The 23,759-nt window shown below is 44.0% G+C and overlaps 1 protein-coding gene across 1 annotated transcript in view; it reads right to left on the bottom strand.

Annotated features, from left to right (window-relative positions):
* Positions 1–22,996, bottom strand: part of ZDHHC17 (zinc finger DHHC-type palmitoyltransferase 17) — a 1,301,491-nt gene extending 1,278,495 nt beyond the window's left edge. The window contains exon 1 of the mRNA XM_069629270.1: positions 22,881–22,996. Coding sequence (XP_069485371.1) covers positions 22,881–22,946 — 66 coding nt within the window. The 5' untranslated portion in view covers positions 22,947–22,996. The remainder of the gene's footprint in view (positions 1–22,880) is intronic.
* Positions 22,997–23,759: the final 763 nt, after the last annotated feature.

Below are 23,759 nucleotides of genomic sequence, written 5' to 3'. Positions count from 1 at the left end.
CAGAATAATCAAGTCCCAGGTATAACCAAAATCTACTTAGGAAAACACATTGGTAATGAGAACCAATTCTTTAAAATCAACCTTCCTCCCAGTTCCGAGTGGTACGCCACACTGGAAGGAAATACTTGGGATTTTACACGAAACCAAATCTCGAAGAAACCCCAAATCCCCTAAAAGAGGCAGATTAAAAACCAGCTCACAGACATTCAGAAAAAAGGGTGAAGAATTGTTTTGCCCCATTCAGATAAATGAAAGGGGGGTGGGGGAGAGAAGTGCGTGCTTGTCAGAGTATGCCTGAATAATGGAAAAGCTTCATCAGCGAAGGATTATTCCGGAAACTCCAAAAAGATCAGACCATTCCCACATTTAAATTGAGTGATAAATGGGAGGTGGGTCTGGAAACACAAAATTCTAAATATTTCCTGCCTAGAAGGTGTATGCTAAAAATGTCCATTGGTGATATAGAACACAATTGGTGGGTTGTTAGAAATGTCCCTTCACACTTTATTTGGGGAGTGACAGTCTCAATCGATTCACAATTAGCCTGGATTCAATCAACAATAAAGTATGGTCACGGCTGGGGGTTAACCCCATGGTCTTTGACAACACCAAAAAAGCATTTCGGTCAGCTCAATTGCTGCCTTATGTGGTTGACTTTCAGGTGCGAGAAGAGGTTACCATCCCAGGACAGGTGAGACATTTCACTATTCCCTTCAAAATTAAGCAAGTACAGAACCACAAATATCAGGACGCCTATATACATTTCTGCAACAACAAGGTTTGTATTTACATCCAACACCTCTAGTGGATCTAGAACATGACACCATACGCATATATTGATGGATAACAGCGACCCTCAAATTATAACTTTGGGCGAGGACACCTCTATTGGAATGGCGGTTGATGCCCAATATATTCTATTGATTTGGGTAACAAAATCATCGGATCAATTCCAACCACCCGTCTCTCCACCAGTGACAGTATTCTTTCAGAAAAGATTTGTACTTGTCATGGGGGGGAATTTCTTGGCCTTTTGGGGTGGAAGCGTAACCTGTGACGTCAGTAAGGATGAGGTGGTATTTAGAGTTAACAACTGCATCAAATACATGGAACCTCCTGTCCTGGTTAACGCCCTAATAAGAGATCACTCCACCCAACTGGAGGATATACCACTGAAATTGCCAAGCCAGAGGTCTTTCCAGGTTCAGGCGGATGGTCGAACAGCTCAATCTCGCAGAAACTGAAACAGGTATTCCTGAACTTCGAGGATCTCTTTTCAGTAGACTCATATGACTGTGGAAGTACACCTAGTCACTCAACAACCATACCCATGGACCCAGAGATGGCTCTAGTATTTGTTAAACAATACTAGTTACCTCATGTTCATGGAGTCACAGAGATTACCAAGAACTTGAAATCGCGTGGGATAATTTGTCCGAACCACAGTACCTTTAACAACCCGTTACTGGGATACTAAAAAACAAACAGCCAATGGAGACAATGTGCCGACCTGAGGGAGTTGGACAAACGGGTCCACATGTCAAGAGGGCCACTTCCCTGCATCGATCAAGGGCTGGCACAGATCCAAGGGTCAAACATGTACACAGCCATTGATTTGACCAACAGCTACTGGACAGTACCCGTGAGCAGGGAAGACCAATACAAGCTTGCCTTTACCTTTGGGGGGGGGGGCAGCAATATACGTGTACCTGAACACCCTTTGGATACATAAACTCTGGCATGGAGTTAAACATCTTTCTCCATAAGGCCATGCCCGATTTGGGCAAAAGAGGAAACCTGGCCAATGTAGATGATGTATTGATCAAGAGCTCCACTGTGGAATAACACTGTAGAAATCTGTTCTGACCCAGTTGCAGAAAGCCAGAGTAAAACTGTCCTTTCAGAAGGCACAATGGTGTAAGACCAGAGTGACCTTTTGAGGGAACAAAATCACCCTGAAGGTCTCAACCTCAAGGCGAAGAAGGTTACTGAAATAAAAAGACCCTAATACTCTGGGAAAATTGAGAAGCCTTCTTGGACTCAATTATAGTAGAAAGTTAATTGAAGACTACAAAGAGGTCACTCTACCCTCGTTCCATTTATTAAAGCCCTGAGCCAAGTGGGAACAAATTCAAGGCAGTTCAACAACTAAAACGAAGCCTTTCTCAAGCTCCTTGTTTGGCTTACTCCATCTAGAGTTCTTCTTGGGGACAGGGTCTTTAGATATCTGCCTAACAGCAGTATTAAAGAAAATCACAATAAGTTTAACAAGGTTATCTTGCATACGAGCAAAACTTGTCCTCTATGGAGGAAACATATGACGACTGTGAAAAGGCTGGCATTGGGAATACCTGGATGAATGACACTCCGGAGCCCTGTGCTGGTCACAAAATTGGACCCTGAACTAGTCCAGTGGCAGAGCTGATGGCTGTTAATCAAGCCATCCTCAATGCGGTACACCACCGACTGATAAAGAACTGGAGATAATCACAGACTCCGACTATGTCAGGAATGGGTTTGTGGAACACCCGATTTACCTGCCATGCTTTGTGCTAACAAACCAACCATTAAGACATGGGGAAACTGATCCAGTCGATTTATGATCTGGTGACCTGTAATTGGATGACCATCTATTGGAAGAAGATAGGTCATTCCAAAATAGAGGGGCCGGACAAAACTGGGAATTATCTGGCGTACCAGCTGGGTAAAACTGGAGCCCTGCAAGGGGATTTCATCAATATGGAATCCCTGGTGGGTGAAACCCAAGTCGCTGCTTTGACCAAGTCAAGCACTCATGCCAACAGTGAACTCTCAACGACTTAATGGAGTAAAGATACCCTGGATGCAGATTTGTTCACTACACATAAGGAGGACCCGATCATTCGAAAATTCTAATTGCCACATTGAAGACCCTGTGAGCTTTCCTGTAAAAGACGTATTAAACCGGTAAAGAGGATCTCCGGGGTGTTGGATTGAAAACATTTTGGAAAATGTCATCAATCCAAGACGGTTTGTTGGTACAGAGATCCCCATCTGATGTGACCAGTGGGTGGTACCTACCTCATTCCAGAGACTGATTTTGAATCACACCCATGACGCAGCCACTGCTGGTCATAAGGGTTTTCACACGAAATTGGAAATCTTGCGTGAGGTTGCATACTGGTACACATGGGCCAGGCCCTACACATATCTGAAGGGGTGTCTAGTGTGTGCACAATTTCAGCTAAATTCCCCCACACACAGAGCTCCCCTACAAAAAAGGGGAATAATACGAACTTGGTCAGATTTGCACATCAGGCAAGTGGTTCGCTACTGTCGAGGAAAAAAGTACATTTTGACTTAACATGCTTGTTTCCAAAGTGGGTAGAATGTCTTTCTTCCCCGAATTGTAAGGCGGATGTTGCTGCCATGCAAATTATCAATCTCATCTTCTCTTGTTTTGGCCTCCCGCAAAGGATTAAGTCGGACCTAAGAAGTCATTTTACCAGTGAAATGATGGCCAAGATGTGGGAGATACTAGGGCTAAAGAGAAAGCTCCACATCACCTACCACGGGCATCGAGTGGAGGGGTTGAGAGATACAACAAAACTATTAAGGATACTGAAGAAGTTTGTGGCCGACTATGGACTCAGTTGGGACATTCATTTACCACTTGTGCCGATAGCGATTAGCAGGCCTCCAGATAAGGTGGCTACTAGGCCTTTTTACGCATGAAAATCTTGCAAATACGACAGCTTTATTATTTTCCTGGGTACATTTAAACACAGGTTTAGAGCAGAGGGCAGTGCAAAGGTCAGGTTACTTGATAGAAACTAGGAGGCTTCTTTTGATTTTTATCTACATGGATGTAATTGCAAGCCACCTCTGAAACAGAATGAAAGGCTTCAGAGAAATACAAAAAAAGAAACTGCACACTGTGATAAAAAGGAATGGTTTATTTCCATTCAGCTTTAGAAGCACTGTGCATAATTTCCTAGAATTTTAGGATTCTATAATTAATTAGATGGAAAACTAAGTTGCAATTGAGAATTAATATTTTGTAACAAATTATGCTTTTTTTCCAGTGAAAGCAAACCAGTATTGCACAATTGCATTTTTTCAGAGTTCTGGTGCTTTGTGAATAATCATGCGGAGGCAGATCATTTTTACACTCAGAATTAAATTAACACTCCAATTCCAAGTGTGTAAAATGATGACTATGCACAGTCTAGATTACATCCATTCAACCTTGCAGTAAATGGGGTACATTACTATAAACGGTCAGTGGCAGCAGAGTCTTTGCTCAAGGGTGATTGATTGTCATTACACCAATCACAAGTGTTCTAGCCTCTCAAATCTTCAAGACTACAATTAAAACATCCAAAACCTGACTCTCCAGGAAGTGTAAGCGCTGTTCTAAAACAAACCAATGAAAGTTACATTTGTAATTGAAATAGAGACTCAGCCAAACCCGTCCCTGTAATAATCCAGATAGGTATCTAACTTCATGTAGTGTTCATAAATGGTTCGTCCAACATCTAGGTACTGTGATTATTACCCCTCAGTCGAAAACTCAGTTAATCGACCTCTGAAGGATGTTAGCCATTAGGATTGGCTCATTCGGTTGAGCACTCATTACTGCAATCTGTGCGTGATCTGTAGGTTGCAGGCTCGAATCCTGGCAGTCCAACTCAGCCTTTCATCCTTTCGAGGTTGATAAATGAGTACCGACTTTGGTGATAAATATGTTCTATGTACAGCGCTTGGCCAAAAGCGCTATATAAATAACCATTTCACCATTAGATTAGATGTAGAATTTAGCATGGAGTCATTGCCTCTCAGCACTGTTGTAGCATAACATGGGCATACCATTAGGTAGTAATAGCTCCAGAAAATGAGGACTCATTAAACATCAAATGACAATTCTGCTATCGAACCTCAAAACACAGAATACAATTCATGTTTGCTTTACTATGTAATTAGCTAAGTTTTTGTTATTTCAACATTTAAATATATACATGACAGATTAAATGGCCAGACCTTCGAGAAATAATGAAAGGTGTATTCTGTCACAATGCAGAAAGCTGCCTTACGGTAATGATTTCCATACAGTTTGTGCATGCGTTGGCTGGATGTCAAACATTTTACTCTCTTGCAAAGGAGAAGTGTCATTTTTACCCTCTTAAAATCACATTTACTCTCAAAGTTTAAAAACAGGGAGTTAAATACTCCCACCTCAAAATCTTATCTGGAGCACTGGCTATTAGGTCTACACCACCTTCTGCAACCAAAGTGTCTCCATTTGAGCTTATGACCGGTCGAAAAAAATGGTGTCACCTCAGCATCTGCTCTATAGAACTCAGGAGCAGACACTGATCAATGTGTGCACTACTCACAAGTACATGGAAAACCTAAGGAAGTACCTCCAGCATGCTTTTGCTCAACGCAGCTTGGATAGGTAGGCTGAAAGAATGAAATCATTATGACCTAAAGACCACAAAAAAGGAGTATGAGGTTTATCGGAGAATCAGGCCAAGGAACGGAAATTCCTTCAGTCTTGGTGTGGTAGGTTTGAGATTGTTGACAAAATCTCACTGGTTGCCTATAAGAAACACATCATAAAGGAGAACAGATGGAAGAGAAATGGGTCCACATCAGTTAAAAGTTGTCATCCAAGAAAAGCTACAAGAGTGATTGAGGAGCCCACTGAAGTTAGAGCCGAGGAACCATCTGAGGAGTGAACACAAGATCGAAACTGTGATGCTGGAAATGCAGAGGGACAGGGCCTCCGTATCCTTGTTCTTTACTGCTTTTTATCGTGTGTTCGGTTGGGTTTTCCACACAGGAGTTCACGTGGGACTCATGGCGGTGCAGCTCTCTTTTGGTTTGGTGAACAGACCAATGGGATAGCCTTATGGCACCCATGGGTAGGGGTGCAACCCTGTGCCCCTAGTGTATGTTTTGGGGCACCTGTGTTTGACCCACAGAGCAGGGTACAGGCTGGTGGCAGCTTCGTGCTGAAATGACTGGTGCCCTGAGCGTCCTCCATTTTGGGATGCCCAGGCCCAGTCATTGGAATCAGTAGATTCCTGATGGAGACAAAATGGCCCCGATGGCCTCTTGCCTTCCATCACCTGTTACCTCGATCTTCCCGAAGTCCCGGGAAGCCCTGCCTCTGTCCCTTCCCCCTGACTGGCTGTTTGGTGGAAGTTCCATATATGGTAGTGTGGGGAAGTGGCGACCAGACTGGTTGGAGCCTTCTCAACGACCGTATGTTGTGGGTACGCCTGTGGGTGGGACCTGGGTGAATGGAGTGCGTGACGAATACGCATTCTCTGTTATGGGTGTCTAGTATCTGGTGTTTGACACAATGACTGAGACAGCCCTGCCCGAAACCGGTATGAATGCAGTATGGAGTATTGAATGGCTCGGTACTTGTCCCAATACACAACTTGTTGCGAGTGTCTGGAGAGAAGTGAATGGCCTGAATGCACCATGTGCCCGATTGGCTGCCTGCCTGCATGAATGCCCTTAGTTGTGATTGGATGCTTGAGTGTGACCCAGCGGAATGAATGGGAGAACAGTATATCTGGGGACCTCTCACTGCTATGAATCGTGTTCGGAAGCCGAAGTCCACTACGACGAGTAACTGAAGCTTAACCTTAAGCCCTGCTGGACGAGAAGAATTGCTGTTGCTCTCCTTCGCAATCTGAAAGCTGCTGTGCTTCAAGGACTGACACAGAGAGGACCCGGTAAGGTGCCCTCTTCCCGAGCTACGAGGGACCATCGTGCACAGCTGATCTTTGCCTAAGCTCCCTGGTAGACCGACCTTCGACAGGCTGCGGACCCGATACGGGGATCGCTGCGGAACTCCAAGGAGAAGCGCCCGGACTGTTGTCCACCACTGTCGCCGACCGACGTCGCCGACCGGAGCCGCCGTGCTCCCGTTGCTTAAGAACTTCATTGATCCAAGGACACTCTTGTCCACATAGTCGCCGCCGTATCCTGCTGGAGAAGGCCTGACTGTCGAAACGCTGGGGAGCATCCACTGGTGGGTTTCCCGCCACCCAAAGACCACAGAGACGCCGACGACTCGGCGCCCTTGCTGGGTCACAGTTCAACTCTTTGCGGTCCAGAACTATCGACCCCGAGGTGCCCCGCATGCCTCTTCCGTGCAGGACGTTTACGCTTCCCCCTCAACGAGCACCACTAGGAATGACACGCCCACTTCACCATCGTAGCGCGACCTGTTCTTCGTCGGACGTTCGATGACCCATGAGTCCGGCCTGAAAGGGAGGACACTCAAGAAGGGCTGTTGATTTCCCGACGCGGAACGCTACAACGCCAAGGTACGTTGGGGTTGCAGAACTATTGGGAAGTCTAGTGGGAACAATATATGTACTGGGCTTGTATCTTTCTTCTACAGGTTGCCTAGGTTTGGGGGGGGAGGGGATCTCCACACAACTGTGTCTAGATGTACAGGGCCAGTATTCTGCCAACTGCTCAACCATATTGCTTTCCTTCCTCTCTCTACTGCTGGTTTCCTCTTTATTTTGATCTGTGCGTCATTCTGACGTATGCACTTTAATGAGATCTTATAACGTTAGTGGTACCACTTTAGAATTGTATATATTTACCATGGTTGATTTTCGGAGTACAAAGTGAGTTATCGTGATCGTGTATATGACCTTGAATATTAATTAAATAATGACTGTTTTAACCAATACAGTGTGGGGACAGTCCTGTGTGGGTGCTTGGGGGCCTCGATTGCTCGTCCATTGCTACCGTAATAGGGAATCTTGGCAGGGGTCTCTGTGTCTCTCCTCTACCAAATAGAGAGCGGAAGTACAGACCCCCCCTCTCCGGTCTGTACAGAAACCCGGAACGTAAACTAAAAATATATCACAGCTGAATAATTTAAAAAGAATGATTGAAGATTTTATGAATGCCAATGAATACGGTCTGTGACTGAAAATGTAATTTGTTGTTCCAAAACGTTGTACGTGGGGGAAGCAATGCCTAACCAAAAATACCTACCTCTTTTTACTCCTCTCTCTAGATTAATATCCTTTGTTCGGGCCTGGGAATCAGAAGAACTGAAGTCCTGGGATTCCCTAGGGACCCTGGAAAGGTACCATGGAAAAATAAAAAAGGGAGGCGTTCTTTGACTGTACCCCTGGAATGCAAAAGTGCACCCTCCCTGAGGAAGGAAAAAGAGCAGGACGTGCTTCATCGAAAAATGTGAATTGTGAGGAAAAACCCCAAAGAAATCCTTTGTCATTTGAAAGCACACTGCCAAATACATCAGCAGGTTGGCAGAAACAGGAAGATTAAAAATTAAGTGTGCCTTGCAAGCGAAATTCAAAGCCATGGAAGTACCTTTAATTACATGTGACTTAGGCTTAAAGGAAGGTTAACTTAGCGGGGAGTATGTTTTGCAGCCTAAAATAATGAACACATGGAGTCAAAAGGTCCCTTGCCAGAGGAACTGGGAACATATCATGATGGGAAAATGAACATTGATGGCTATAACGCTCACCTGATCTCTGAGAAGTGCATGGACCTCACTGTAGTGCTTTCCACACCACTTCCTCCCCAAACACTGTAGGGTTCAGAAACTCACACCACCAGGTTAAGGGTGAAAGGGAAGGGAAGATGGCGAGCAGTGTACTGCATAATGAGGATCTGCTGAATATACGAAACCCTGCACTGACCCTGCAAAACAAACACCCAGTTACCTAGGTCTTGGGTTTGGTTCCCCTCCTGACGTGTAATCCCTGGAATGGCTGGGCTTACCTGTGGCTTAGTGGCTCTGGCGTAACGGTCCAACACTCATGGGCTAGTTGCTTCACTGGAACCCTGCTTGCCCAGACCTGTTGCAACGCGCAAAGTGCTTGGTGGGCTAAAACACCCTAATGTTGCATAGATGCTGCCCACGTGGCTCTGCTTGTTTGCTGTTCTGGGCAGCTAGTCTCTTGTCCTGTGGTTTGTGTTTTATTGCAGAGCAGCCACTCATACTGAGAGGGAACGGTCAGCCAATGGTAATTTCAACGCTGTTCCTCCTTCCTTTGCAGGTTGGTCAGAACGCAGCTTGCCAGAGGAAACCTAACTGACAGCAGGTTGAGAGTTTATAAGAGCTAGTTTGTCCCTCAGATGCAGTGACTCTTACAGTCTCGTCTCTCACTTTGCTTGTCCCTCACCTGCAGGGGGGGCGCTGATGAGGCACAAGAGAAGTGGCCTGCATTCGGGGTCCAAATCTGGCTGCCTGAATTAGGTTACACTGGTAGGAATGCTGGTATGCTGGGCCAGGGCACGGATGGCGGCTGTGAGCGTTCTGCTGCCCGAGCAGAAACAACGCAAAGCGCAAAGGAAGGCAAGGGCGTAGTTTAAGTAGCCCGCCACTCCTCTGCACTCTAGCACCCAGCTGACAGTTGAACAACACGGCTCACCTGGCAGCCATCTCGCTAGACTTCCTGGTGCAAATATGGCGGCCATCTTTCAGTTTAATTAGTACTGTCTCCCATCAGTCCTTAACCTTGAGGTCACTGTTGGTGGGAGCACCAGTGATTCAAAAAGGTGGTCCAGCCATTCCCCAAACCCCAGGCAGTGGATGGCCTGATGCTGTTCATGCTAACCAGACCGCGTCAGTGTTCATGACAGCGGCAAGGCACAATTATATTAAAAATTAACACAAAGCCTCCTCATCTGTAATGAAATTGTGACATTCAAACACCAGTTTTGATTTCCTGAGAACGGCTTCAGTTTTTATTCAGAACACTCAGCCAGACCAAGGAGGAATTTTATGGGGGTCTGCTCTCGAAGATGAGCAACAAGATGACCCCCTTAGCACTGGGAGAAGAATGACTGATGGGTAAATTGCAGGCCAAAGTCAACAAAGGCAGCAGATGCCCAGATGTTATGCTCAGAAGGGAAATTAAACTTCAATGTGAAACTGAAGCACTCAGAAGAATGTAATTATTTTGGCATAGATTTATATCAGGAATAATCACGTTTTGCCCATTAACTTTGGAACTTTGATACTTACAATGGGAACATAGAATTACAACCCGAAATATGATTATGGCTCCCCAGAAAATGTTACAGAAATTTGAGAGGTAGTAGCTTAGTGAATCTTGTTACTGTATGCAAAATATGATACCATTTTTAAAAAATTCGCGAAAAACCAACTCAAACCTGCAACCTTGTGCCGAAATGCGGAGTAAAGAGTTGCCTGGGAAATGAATGAGGAAAGTTGCCCGATATCTGGGTGGAACTGCTAACCAGGAGAAGGGACAATGTTTGGCCAAAGGAGGCAGGAGAAGTGAGAATATCTATGACGGATGTTGGCTTTTTGACCCGATTCCTGTCCTGTAACTATAGATGACCCGAGCTTGATGTCCTTTCCTATGCGCAAACCTGAGAGGATTATGCTATAAGTTAACTTGTCCAACTAAGCCTACTCTTGTGCGGATCCGTTTGAGTTCATACCTTTCAATTAATGAGTGGGCAGGGGAAAACTGAGTAGACCCATAGCATTTTCTTAAACAAAACAATTTAAACAATTTAATTACTTCCCACATAGCCCAATTACACGTGGGGATAGTTGTAATTCGAAATCAACAACATTGTTCCAGTGTAGATAGAATTATAGTCTGTGTAAAGACTGGAGGGGTGTCTGTACTCCTGCTCTCTAGTACCAATTTCAGTTGGGTGATATTGTATGTAAATATGTGCTCTGTAAAGCGCTTTTGATTTAGGCGCTATATAAATAACATATCATTATCTTCATTATCAGGCAGAGGAGAGGCACAGAGGACTCCAGCCAAGATTCTCTATTTGGTAAAACGTGGGCGAGCAATCAAGGCCTAGCTTCTCGCAGGTGATGCAGGCTGGTTCTTAAGTACAGTGTAGTCCCCAAGCAACTACAAAGGAATGTCCACACACTATGTTAGTGAAAACACAATCTTTATATAATTAAGGTTCAAGGTTATATACACAATCGCAATAACTCACTTTGTGCTCAGTTAATCTACAATGGCAAATATATACACAATTACTACCAGATTTCATTAAAATGCATCAACTGTACTTAGTTTAAATGTCACACAAATCAAGTAATGAGACCCAACAACAGACGTAGGAGGAAGGCAGTTGGTTAGAACAATTAGCAGAATACTGAGGCCCTACCACCAGGAACAGTTCTGTAGGAGGATCCCCCCCACCTGGACAACCTGTAAATAAAGATATATCATACATGCCCAGTCCATATATTGTTCACAAGAGTGATTTCCTTCTAAATAGTTCTACAACCAAAATGTACCTGGAATAGCAGAGTTTGATGTCGGGTCGTCGACGGATCCTTCTTGAGTGGCTCCCTTTAAGGCAGGAGCCACGGATCGTCAAGATCCCACAAGGAAAAAGGGTTGCGGCAGCAGCTTCGGTTCTTGCGGTGCTCGTTGACGATCGGTCGAAAACGTCCTGCAAGCCGAGGCGTGCGGTGCACCTCGACGGCGAGTTTTCGTTGCTGCAAGGAGTCAATGAAGAACTTTGGCCCAGCAAGGGCGTCGAGTCGTCAGCGTCTCTGCAGTCTTTGGGTGGCCAGAAACCAACCGGCGGATTCTCCTCGGCAGCCTTGACTTTCTCCGGTAGGATGAAAGCGGTTGACAAGGATGAGCAAGGAAGTCCTTGGATCAAATGTCTTAGGCAAAGGAGCACTGCGGCTCCAGTCGTCGACGTCTTTCGGTGCATCTCTTCATTCTCGTCGGCGGTTCCCTCCTCCGGTCGCCAGCCTTTCATAGGTCGGTCTACCAGGGAGCTTTGGCAAAGATCAGCTGGTGCACGATGGTCCATCATAGCTCAGGAAGAGGTCTCCTAGCCAGGTCCTCTCTTGGATCAGTTCCTTGAAGGCACAGCAGCTTTCAGGTTAGCAAAGGACAGCAGCAGCAGTTCTTCGTCCAGTGGCCTTCAAAGTTAAGCATCAGTTTCAACTTCAGCTTCTGAATGATTTCTAGCAGTGAGAGGCCCCCAGATATACTGTTGATCTCCCATTCATTCAGCTGGGTCACAGGCAACCAATCACTCAGAAGGGCATTCAGGCAGCTAATCCGGTGTCCGGTGCATTCAGGCCATTCTTCTCCATCCACTCACAACACAGAATGTGGATTCGGACACGCACTCTGCCATTCAGCAGTACACACTGCATTCATACCAGTTTCGGGCAGGGCTGTCTCAGTCATTGTGTCAAACACCAGATAATAGACACCCACAACACAGAATGCGTATTCATCACACACTCCATTCACCCAGGTCCCACACCACGGGCGTACCCACAACATACAGTCATTGGGAAGGCTCCAGCCAGTCTGGCCTGGACTTCCCCCACAACACCATATATGGAACTTCCACCCAACAGCAAGTCAGGGGGAAGGGACAGAGTCAGGGCTTCACGGGGCTACGGGAAAAGTAAGGTAACAGTAGATAGAAAGCAAGATGCCACAGGGACCACCTTGTTTCCTATCAGGAATCCATTGATTCTAATGACAGGGCCAGGGCATCCCAAAATGGAGGATGTGCAGGGCACCTGTCAATTCAGCACGGAGCTGCCACAAGCCCGTACCCTGCTCTGTGGGCCGCACAGAGGTGCCTAAAAAAATACACTAGGAGTACAGAGTCGTACTCCCACCCATGGGTGCCATAAGGGTATCGCATGGGTCTGTTCACCAAACCAAAAAGAGGAAGAGCCGCACCGCCAGGAGTCCCACATTAACTCCTGCTTGGAAAACAAGACAGAACACATGATAAAAAGCAAGAAAGGACAAGGATTCAGAGGCCCTGTCCCTGTGATGCATTTCCAGCATCACAGTCTGTAAAATAATTGGGTACGCCTATTTATTTTTGCCAACCCCAAAATTCCCTAAAGGGAGGGGTGCATTAAAAACGAAATTCCTAACTGTTCACCATTCCTCAGAACGTGCCTTTAAGCAGTGGGATGCTGAATGTAAACTGAATGTCCGGGTTTTTGGTGTTTGGGAAGAAAAGCGTCTTGCTAAATGAAATGAAGTAAAGTGCCCAATTTAAAAGTAGACTCTACAGAGAGTGAGAAAGGGACTCCTGGTAAACGAGATTATGCATTGCATAGGGGCAATGGAAGAAGGGTTGTATAAATCAAAAGCATTATCAAAAATCTATAGTGCTTTCAAAACTGCCAGCTAGTTACAAGTGCAGAGGGAAATTAAATATACAAAGCACTGCATGTGCAAAAATGCTTTTGAAAATAGAAAAATGTTGCATTTGATTTAAATGTAAACTTCATCAAGGATTGCTAATGCGTATGGTCTTGTAATATTCCAAGCTACTGTCTAATTTTGACATTGAGGAATTTGTGTATGTGATAGAAGGTGTGAACTTTTTGACCTGTATTCTATTTCCATGAGACCCAAAAGTGAAAACACTTGGTGTAATTTCAGATTTTTATTCTTAATGTGGATTCCAAAAAGTGAGCCTTTGTATTGAAGTTGTTTTGTAGCACAGAGAAAGGGGCGCATGTAGTGATATTTTTGTTTCTACATATTCATTGGTCATATTGATTAATACATATTCTTGCTGTACACTGGCCTGGTTCTTGGCTTCTCTGTGGCAAAGAGGGAAGGATCTAGGTGGCTCTATACGAGTCAAATACAGGGCTAGACTCAACATCACTAGTTTAAATAAAAAGGTCCTATTTTACAGAATTTTGTTTGGGCATGCTTTTCTTTTGGGATACCTGTACTATTTTTGTTTGGTTTTCTTCTCTGCCAGCTCACACCCCTCCTGAAGAGTAGAACCTGCCCCCGTCCCGGGCTACTCTAAACAGCGAAGGGGCATACCTCTTGGGTTGTGCCCGTTTCACATGTATAGGCACTGAATAGGCACTTTAGCCACTACTAATTCCTATACTCCTGCAGAGCAGTAGTCATTTGAACACAACTGCTTTGTTAGTACTCATGTGACAAGGGTAATCTTGTTAACTGTCTTTGGTGAGGGTGCCAGTGTGTCTGCTCTGCGGGCTTGTTTTGATAGCTTTAACTGGAAAGAGGGACAACTGGATGGTTTAGCCTGCTTTCTAGCACACATTCTTGCAGCCAACACATTAACGTTTAGAACACTAACGGGAAGACGAAACTCAAGGAACTCAGGCCTCTGCAACATTCCCAAAGGTCTCAGAACTATACAATAAAAGGTAAGACAAAAAATGAGTTTGTGGATATTTCAAACATTGGTCAGATAGGCTTCCTGCAAAAGACTGAAGGGGATTGGGGGGCGGAATATAAAAACAATGCACAGTGCCCAATTTAGATGTGGAAGTTAAAACTAGCTCAAAAAGACATACAGCGCACCCAGCCTAAACAGGAACATCTGAGCCTGTGGTCGCAAGAGGGACCACTCCCCAACCCATCAGAGGGAAAAATTCATATCAACTGTGTGTAACTTGTAAACAATATCACCCAAGTCACATACTGTAAAGGTCTGTAAAGTACGGAATATAACTCAATATTCCAGGAGTATTGATACAATTAAACCAATCATTGGTGACACAATCAAGTGTGTACCTCTTTCTTTCAAATAGTATAGGGCATTGAGCGCACAATTGTGGGGGAAGATACATTTTTGGTTGAATTTTGCTCAGATAGAAGTCTATGGGCCCACCAAATACAGGCCCAGTCTGAAAAAAACAAAGAAAACAAAAAAAACAGAAAGGTTTCCATGTGGCCACCTCTAGGGCTCCCTAGAATATTTTCTGTATTTCATGAGTACTTTTAAGTGTTCAAACTGAAACTAAAAATGGTACGCATACGTTTAAAAAAGACAAATAGCACATTAAAATTAGAGCATCATCCATGGAGCAAGTATGTTTATGAACTGGAGGTCTCCATCTTGTTCTGTGAAGGTAGAAGTTAAACCATCGACCACCAGTTTCAACATAAACCATGCAGTAGTTTATCTTCTCGAGCCCCTGTTTTACATCTTTAAACATCCTCCTTCTGGAGTAATCATTAGACTACCTGATCTTTTTGACATCTCTAGATAACACAGTTTACAGGTCCTTCTCATTTCTTTTGTGCGGTAGCAAAGAAATCTAGTTACAAAGGCAGCAAGTGGCTGTCCGGGTTTAGGTTTGGGCACAAGTGTACAGTGTGCCCTCTCGATTTCTCTGAGTTTTCCAGTATCTTGTGTAGGAACTCTTGAAGAAAATTAATCTGCCTCCCTTTCTCTACTTCTCTGGAAAACGTGTGACCCCAATGTTGGAGCACCTCTAGCTGTTACTTTGATCCAGAAGTCTCTTAGTGACCTGATCAAGCAGAATGTAGAGGTTTTCCAATTCTTTTCTAGGAGGGCAGTTTTGTCAACCATCTGAGAGGCTCTGCCCTCCAAAGTCTGTGTGCTCCTTAACCTACCCCTGTTCGAGTTTCAGCTCTAGCATGGTAACCCTCATAACTAGACCTCACCACCTGCTTCATATTTTCCATTAGGTAGGCCTCCTTGGACTGGCCCTTTGAGGGTGAATTCTTAAGAGTAGCTCTTTAATAATAATATTTTATATAGCAAGGATTTCTTGGAGCAAAAGGAGCTCGGCAACCAGGCAGCTGCTTCTTTCAGAGGCAGTTCTAGTGTGTGTGTGTATATTTATTTTAAACAATATGGAATGTATGATGATTTTAATAGGAGTGTATAGGCATCTCATGATGAGGGATGTTTTACGAACATCATGACTTGGTAGTTACGTGGCTGTGTATTTATTCCTACGTTCTTAATATTTGCTTGATTGTAAGGCTTCATGTAAACCATAAACTATTTTAAAATGTTTTTTTAAAAAAAGGATGGTGCATTTGTATTTTTTAACCACTGAAAATCTTAAGGGTAGTTTGCTGGGAAATTCTCCAGCAAAAGCTGTAGCCTACTGCATTATGCACAAACACTTTGTTACATGTTTTGTTTTTCCCTCTGTGCTTTAATAGACTTAACATTGTACATTTATGAGCAAACCAAGTTATATAAAATCTATTTTGTTCTTAAGGAAGCAATAATATAAATGATAAAGTGCATTTACACATGTAAACAGTGCTTGGAAAATAAAGTACCGCACATATTTCAATTCCCCCCCCCCCCAAAATGTAGGTATTCTTCTAAATAAAGCCATGGGGAAAAAAAACGTTCATGAAATTAGAATTTCTGGAAATGTTATAGAAAAGGCCCCACAGACAGTTCTAGTTAAAAGGCCAGGCAACGATGAGACTGTAGTTTGCAGTTTCCTTTCAAAATGCGAGTGGGAGATGCAGCATTTATGGGAACAAGAGGGCCATTTTTAAGATTAATGAAAATGCGGTGCTCAGGTAAAGAAACATTGTGCATGAAACTGTTGAAGCACTAAGAAGAGTCCCTACAAAGATGGCCAGTACTCAGTGTTCTAATTAAATAGTATGGAAGAAAATCAGATTTCGCCCCCAATTCTCACACCCACGTAAACTTGAAAATCAAAATACAAGGGTGCAGGTTTGCACTCGCCACCAGCCACTGTCTAGTGAATATTGACTCTTGGCTAGTAAGAAATGGTGTGCTGCATTCATGGAACTGAGGCGGCGAGTGATGGCGGACTAGAAGCTTGCAACTTGACATTTTCCCCGTTATTTCTCCCAAGCTCTTGCTTTAGAAGTATGTTGTGAGCGAGTCAAACTTTTTCTACATTCCTTGTGGACAACAGGGTGGAGTCAAGTGTTCTTCAGACAATGTGAAAAGGCACTGTAGTAATCTGGTGGCTGAGGCTTACTATAATGTTTAGGAGAGCAAGAAATGGTTGTGACAAACTAGTCTGAAAATGGGATGGGAGAGTAGACTCTAGGGTGAGTATGGAGTACTGGGGACTATTTGGCAATAGATCTCACCATTACGCTTGCGGTGAGAGGTAGATGCAGGAATATCAAAGGTCAAGTAAATAACATTCTTTGTGGAGGTGTATTAACCAAATACGGAAAACAATGCTGTCGTTATGCCATTAATACAAGAGTAGACCAAGAATTTAGAACGGTTATCGACCAAGATACTGAAATCATCAGTGGAATGGTCATTTAGGAGGTAAAGTATGTTAAGGATGAAGATTTCAACCCGGTGGACAGGAAATAATATCTTGAATGAAATTGGGGGATTTGGGTCTTTGGAAGAAGAAAATTGATATTTTTTTTAAGGGCTGTTGGGAGAATCAATGCTGAAATATAGATATGAACATCCTTCTTCCAGTCATATTTAGGATAAACACCCTTTTTGCGCAAAGATACCAAGATACTAAATCAAATTAGCAAAATCACCACCTTGTTTAACATAAATGTTTTCACTAAAAGCATTGGGCATCACAAGGGTGTAAAGCAGAAATGTTAAATGGTGACAAAACAGGAAGTAAAAGTGCTTCAGTACTGCAATTATTAACACAGTATGGTTTTAGCAGAAATTATAAATGCATCTGGATGGCTGGGTGGACTCATTCCCATTCAGGGGTGTGAGAAATCAGTAAAAATCTTGGGGGAAAAGAATGCACCAACACAAGCTCACGGTTTTATTGTCAAATGTTTGAATTAAAACCACATGGAGTTTTACTGTGGGCAATATTGGAACAGGCGACATAGTAGCATGGATATATGGACCACCCAAAAATCAGGAGTGCTTTCAAACCCTCATTTCAATTTAAATTAAATGCCATCTACAACATAGAAGCAACGACATGTGTGGTCTTACAATATGTAGGACATTTTAAATGGCCTTTCAAAAATAAAATCAAAGTGAGCATTGCTGGTGGATAGGTCACAACGTAGAATGGATGCATACATGTGATAATAGCCAAATTAAAACGTGTGACAGACAAAAAGGATCAGAACTGGGTAGAAATTGGCGATTGGGCAATTTGCATGAACAGAGAGAATGTATGACAGAAGCATTAGAAAAGAGAATGTGTTCAAAAATATAAGGACAATATTGCACGATTAAGGAGCCCCATAAACACTATAACTGTCTTTGTGGATGGCTTACCTTATTCAGGAAGCAAAATAAAAGATCGGATGTGAGGTAGCCAAAAAAAACGCCCATGAGGATCAGCCACGAAACTGAGCAGGCGCAACCTCTGGAAAGTGAGGGAGCAATGCAAATTATGCCGCAAAGATAACTTTCACCCGTGATTCACTTTTGTATCCATTAGATATGACGAGTTTGAATGTATTTCAGGCGTTAAATTGAAACTTTATGCATACTTGGAAAACAACGAGTTAATGATATGTAATGCAAGTAGATCTGTATGGCACCAGTTGGCCTGGACAGGTAAACGTAGCTCAGACAGGCCCTTTGTGTAAAGCTAGCCAGGCTCTGTTGAACTACAACCAGGAGCTAAACACCTCGCAACAATTTCAATAACTGCTCATTACAGATCAGGGCCAAGCAAGGCATACTTGCGGAATAAAACTCTGGGCAACCTCGATGAACAGTACATCTCCTTTACCATTGATAACATTCCCATCAAGGTCGCCAACAATGTCAAGACACTTGGAGTTTACCTCGACTCAAATCTGACCATGGATAGGCAGGTTAATGCCATTGCCTCCTCCTCAGCCTACTATTCCAAAGTTCTCAACGCATCCAGACCCTTCCTATCACTCCAGAACTGCCTCACCCTTGCCAGGGCAATAATTGGATCGAGGCTGGACTATTGCAATGCCCTCCTCGTTGGGACCTCTTGCAAAAATCTGGCCAAACTCCAGCTTGTTCAAAACAACACCCTCAGGACGGCCACAGGAACCTCAAAAAAAGACCACATTTCCCAAGTAAGAAGGGAGGCCCACTGGCTCCCAGTCAAAGAGAGAATTGTCTTCAAAACGCTTGCCCTCACCCACAAATGCCTGCACGAATTGGCACACCCGTACCTGGCTCAAAGAATCACCAAGCACACCGCCACAAGACCTCTCAGGAAGGGCTACTCCAACATGATCGTCACTCCTAAAACTTGCAAAGTCTGCGCCGGGGTCTCCAGCTTTGCAACACTTGCCGCCACCCACTGGAATGCATTACCCACCCACCTGCGAACGATCGAGTCCCACCAAGCTTTCCGTAAAGCTATCAAAACCAAACTCTTTGTTTGACTGAAAATCTCCACCATCAATGTGTAAACGTGAGCATGTATTACCCTTCTGTATGTAACTCTGTTGATAATCATTTGTATTAACTCTGTTAACATCTGTACGTCATACAGCCCGTTTCTGTAACCAAGAAAACTCTGGTCGCCCTGTTCCTTTTAATCAAATTTCCTACAAAATCCCTGTAACAGCTCCTCGATGCCCCCGGGCTGCAAGTGTGCTATACAAATGCAAAATGAATTAAAAAATAAGTAAATACTCAGATTTTGGAAATCCACAATGACACCAGAGTAACAAGATGGCTCTCGATATGGATGCAAGAAATGCTCCTTAAAAAAGGGTACTTTGCGGGTTCGACTGAACTGTAGTTTCTGCACAAGCATTTAAAAAAAAAAAAAAAAATGTACAAAAAATAAAATAAAAAACTCATGTAGGGAGTTGGTCAGACAGCTGCAACAGCACACGCTGTACTTTCTATTGTTGTCTCGTTTCTTACTCATGTATCTGTTTAAAAGAGCCCGTGTTTCTATTTCGCTGTTGTATGCAAGATTATTTACTTTGAAAATGAAATTTCTAGGAGTGATTTTGCTCCTCCTTGTAACCCGGAAGAGCCACGTTAGCTTGACACCAACAGCTACAAGAAGTGATATTTGATGACCAAGGTGAACTGGTGCCACACACACATACCCATCATGCGCAATAAACCTCTGTATTTGGGAATGTGTACAAAGGACCATTAGGATACATTTAAAGCAAAATGAGTAACACATAAAACGGACGAACATTTATGGAATTAGAATTACAGCATATTAAGTGCTACCTCCTCGTCTCCCAACGGTGATACTGCTTACTTGGTAATGCCCAATACAATCACACCAAAACAAAACGTTGATGTGTGGAACGTTTTTAATCAAACATAACCATGGGCATTGCTCTGGGCAACCCTGGATACGAACATTTGCAGACTGCCATGTCATTGGAGAAGGGTAGAGAACATATGCAAATTGAGCTTGTCAAACCCAAAAGAGGCAATCTTCCCCTAATTGCTAGGTCACATCGCTTCTGGACAAAACCACAAGCAACACAACATGTTTCAAGGTCACTGGTCATCTTCATTGTGGTGCAGCTTAGGTCTATAGGCATGGCTAACACCGGGCCTACGTCTATCCCCTTCTGTAAAGCACGTCAGGCTGAAAAACGATGCCTGGGGGGGGGGGGGGTTGCCTAGAGCTACGGCAGAGGTTAAGATGTATTTGAACTTTCCAACCATCCACCTTGCTTTTCTAATACCCACTACTGTACATCCTAAAAGAAACTGCAGTTTTGATGTTGCTTGAGATAAATACCAGTTGTTGTACTCATTTACAGACACTGCCCAGTTTATAAAGCAGAAATATGGGCCAGTATTAGAGGATCCCCATCCGATGTTAGAAGTTGAGCAATGAACCATATGTTGCTGAGCTAGGTCTGTAAAAAACACGCTAATGGACTGGTTTGAATGTTTGTGGGGCCAACCGCTATCCCCCCCCTCGCAACATCATGTGTTTTTGCATACCTGTTTCAATTAAGATTGCCAGTATATTTTCAGGTTTAGTTATCTTGTGAGCTGCTGCTCTGCAAGGTTTATTGAAGAGACTATTAGTTTAGCCCTTAAAAGTTAACTACACACAAAAGTACTGCCTTGTTGCTTCTATGGGAGACAATGTACTCTGCTTCTCTGTCTAAATTGTAAACTTTGCAATCAGAAAACAATTCACTTCCCCCATATTTCTTGAATATCAAAATTGATCAGTCAGCGGTGAAAAGTCCACCCACACGCGCACTAGTCTATATTGTTGTGCCATATGGAATTATGGTATAAGCCATTTATAAAGTGCACACTAAGCAAAAGGATCTCGTTGCTTACTCATGGCAAAATAATTAATCCCACAGAAAAATGAACATATTATAACTGAATGGGACATGTAGTCTGAACATACGTATAAGTAAAAAGGGGAAAATATTCCATCCCATGGCAGCGACGGCCACCAACAATGATTTTTCTACAGACATTCATCAGGGTAGTCCACAGTAGAACGGCTTTCCCTATTTCAACTAATCGTCTCTCAGCAACTTCACTGCAACACTTGCTATCTTGAGATTGTTGAAATACCTCGTGTTCAGAACATAATATAAATCAAATGCTTGCATCATTTCGAACAATTACGTTGTGGAGGATTTCGTGCCCCCCACCGCCCCCCCTTCACCTGCTCATACGCGTGAGAGGATGTCTGTTCTTGCACACAACAAAATAATCAAATATTGTCCCTCGTGTACACACATGTGCCATCAGCCTTCACATGGTTAACTGCCATCTGTTGTCCACCTCATGATTGGTGAGTGAATAGCTGAAGCTGCCTACCACTGTATATAGGGTGCTATACAACTTTAAAAATAGGAGGGGAAAAAAGCTCGTGGGAAAAGACAGTATTTCTTTAGAACTTGGTTTCTGTGCCACCCATCAACCACAGAGCTCATCGGGGAGTTAAGAGCCACGGCACATTAGGGTAACCCCAAAACACACAATTAGCCATATCTGAAAAGACAACAAACAATACCATCTCCATATTCAAGGCACGAAAGTTATACATAAAAAAAAAGAAATTAAAAAGACGAGAGAAGAAGTTTACTGCGCAAATCACATGTATGAAGTACCGGTGATACAAATTTAAAAAAAAAAAATAGGATAAAGAGCAAATCTTAAGTCGTGTGCAGGCAGGCCAGTGCATAGCCACAGCGGTAAACGGAAATCAAAAGCACGCCTCTGGTAAACAATGGACTCTTTTAAAATCCATATCCAACTGGCCCAACCTGTTACAAGTGAACGGCTAAAAGGCAGCGCTTGGCATTCTCCTTGAGCAATTTGTTGAAGCTAAAAGCCATTCCAACTGTGTTTGCAAACCAAACCCAATTCTGTGCATAGTACAGTTTGGAATAGCGTTTCGTGCCCGTGCATCGGACTATGTTTACGTTAAACATAAGCGAGGTAGATTAGCTGTATCTGAACATGTGTTTTAGGCAGCCACATGCGACATAACCAGTACCCCTTTCCCATCGTAGGGGACATGTCCAGGGACCAAAAAAGCAACAATGGGAAACGTGCCTGAAGCATCGCTAGGTAAAAGCCACTGTTTCTACATCGGACTATTGTTAATTGTGGAAGTATTACTTATTTAATAAGAACGGGTTCGCCGTTTGGACTAAGGCAGACTGCAAGGACATATTTCAATGGGCTGAGGGCTTTCACTTTCTTCGGACGATTACCACAAAAGCAGCACTGCTCCCCCTACCTCCCTTCCCACAGATTGATTTCTGCTTTTTGATGAAAGTGAACAAGGGTTGCAGGGGGAGGGCCCTAGATGCGAGCAGCTGACAGAAGGGATGGAGGGCACAGCTGCGGCACAGCATCCCTGGTCCTGCTCAGAACCGTAAACAAAGTCAGCCGCCGACCTGTCCCCGACTCCTCCCCAGGTGAGGGAGGGCCGTGCCCTGCAAGGGCGGCATCATACCATGACCTACACCCGTCAGTGGATACATATATACTAGCCTCCTCTCCGCCCCTACCTGAGCCTGGCTGCCTGCGGCAGCTTCAATCACCCACATACAAGGAGCTGCACTGAGAGACAGGCGCCGCTTAACCTGCGGGAGCACTAACCCCCCTCAGACAAGCAAGAAGGCAGCGGTCGTGCAGGGTGAGATGGGACCTTTCCTCACCTCAGGGTGCAGCACGGGGACGCAGCTCGCCTCTTTCTCATACTCCTCCATACCGCTGTCAGCCATCTTGGTGTTAAACCCCAGCGCTCTGGATGCTGGGTAAGCGTCGCGGGAGAAGGCGGTGGAGAGGGGGCGACCTCTGCTTGCTTGCTCATTCACTCGTCAGCAGCAGGGTCCATCCTGACAGGGACTGGCTAGATCCATGTAGAGCAGAGCTACTCAGCGTCACGCAACTACACCGAACATGAAGGGACTGGGCTTTGTGCGTGCAGGAATAGAGCAATTTCTAGACTGTATAGCGCTTAGGCCGAAAACACGAAATACGTCCCATACTCGAACCCTGCACTGCAACCTGAATCTCTAAAATTAACACAATATAATCGAATGCTGTTTTTATTAACCTGTAATTAAAGTACTTACATTTTTAAGTAGACAATGTAAAGACAATATTGCAACAAATAGTTAACGTTCATTATATCATGTATAAGGGGGTTGACAAAGTGCTAGTTATGTGTGTTGTCTATACCCTCAAATCTTACACCAAAATAGGGCAAAGAGGAGTGCTCATCCGGTACAGGTAAGTATAGTTCTTTAATGACATTAATGGTATATTACAATTTAGCAATGTAAAAAGCTATGAAAAAAGAGTGGACCGTGTCAGCACGGCACTAGTGCTTCAATTTCTGGGACGACACCAGGTTGTTTAATGCTGCGCAGCGCGTGAACAGACGGAGGCCCACAGAGCGTAGCACTGGTCTCAACTCTGTATTTATTTTAACTGAGGCTTCCTGCCTCCAAATGTCACTTTCCCAACTCGCCCCCTCCCTAGCCCCGCCTCTAACATAAAGAGTTTGAAACCCACAATGCAAAACCTCCACC

This window comes from Ambystoma mexicanum, chromosome 12, assembly GCF_040938575.1.
Source record: "Ambystoma mexicanum isolate Mex_15411 chromosome 12, UKY_AmexF1_1, whole genome shotgun sequence".
NCBI classification, from domain to species: Eukaryota; Metazoa; Chordata; class Amphibia; order Caudata; family Ambystomatidae; genus Ambystoma; species Ambystoma mexicanum.
This window is presented reverse-complemented; position numbering and strand designations above follow the sequence as displayed.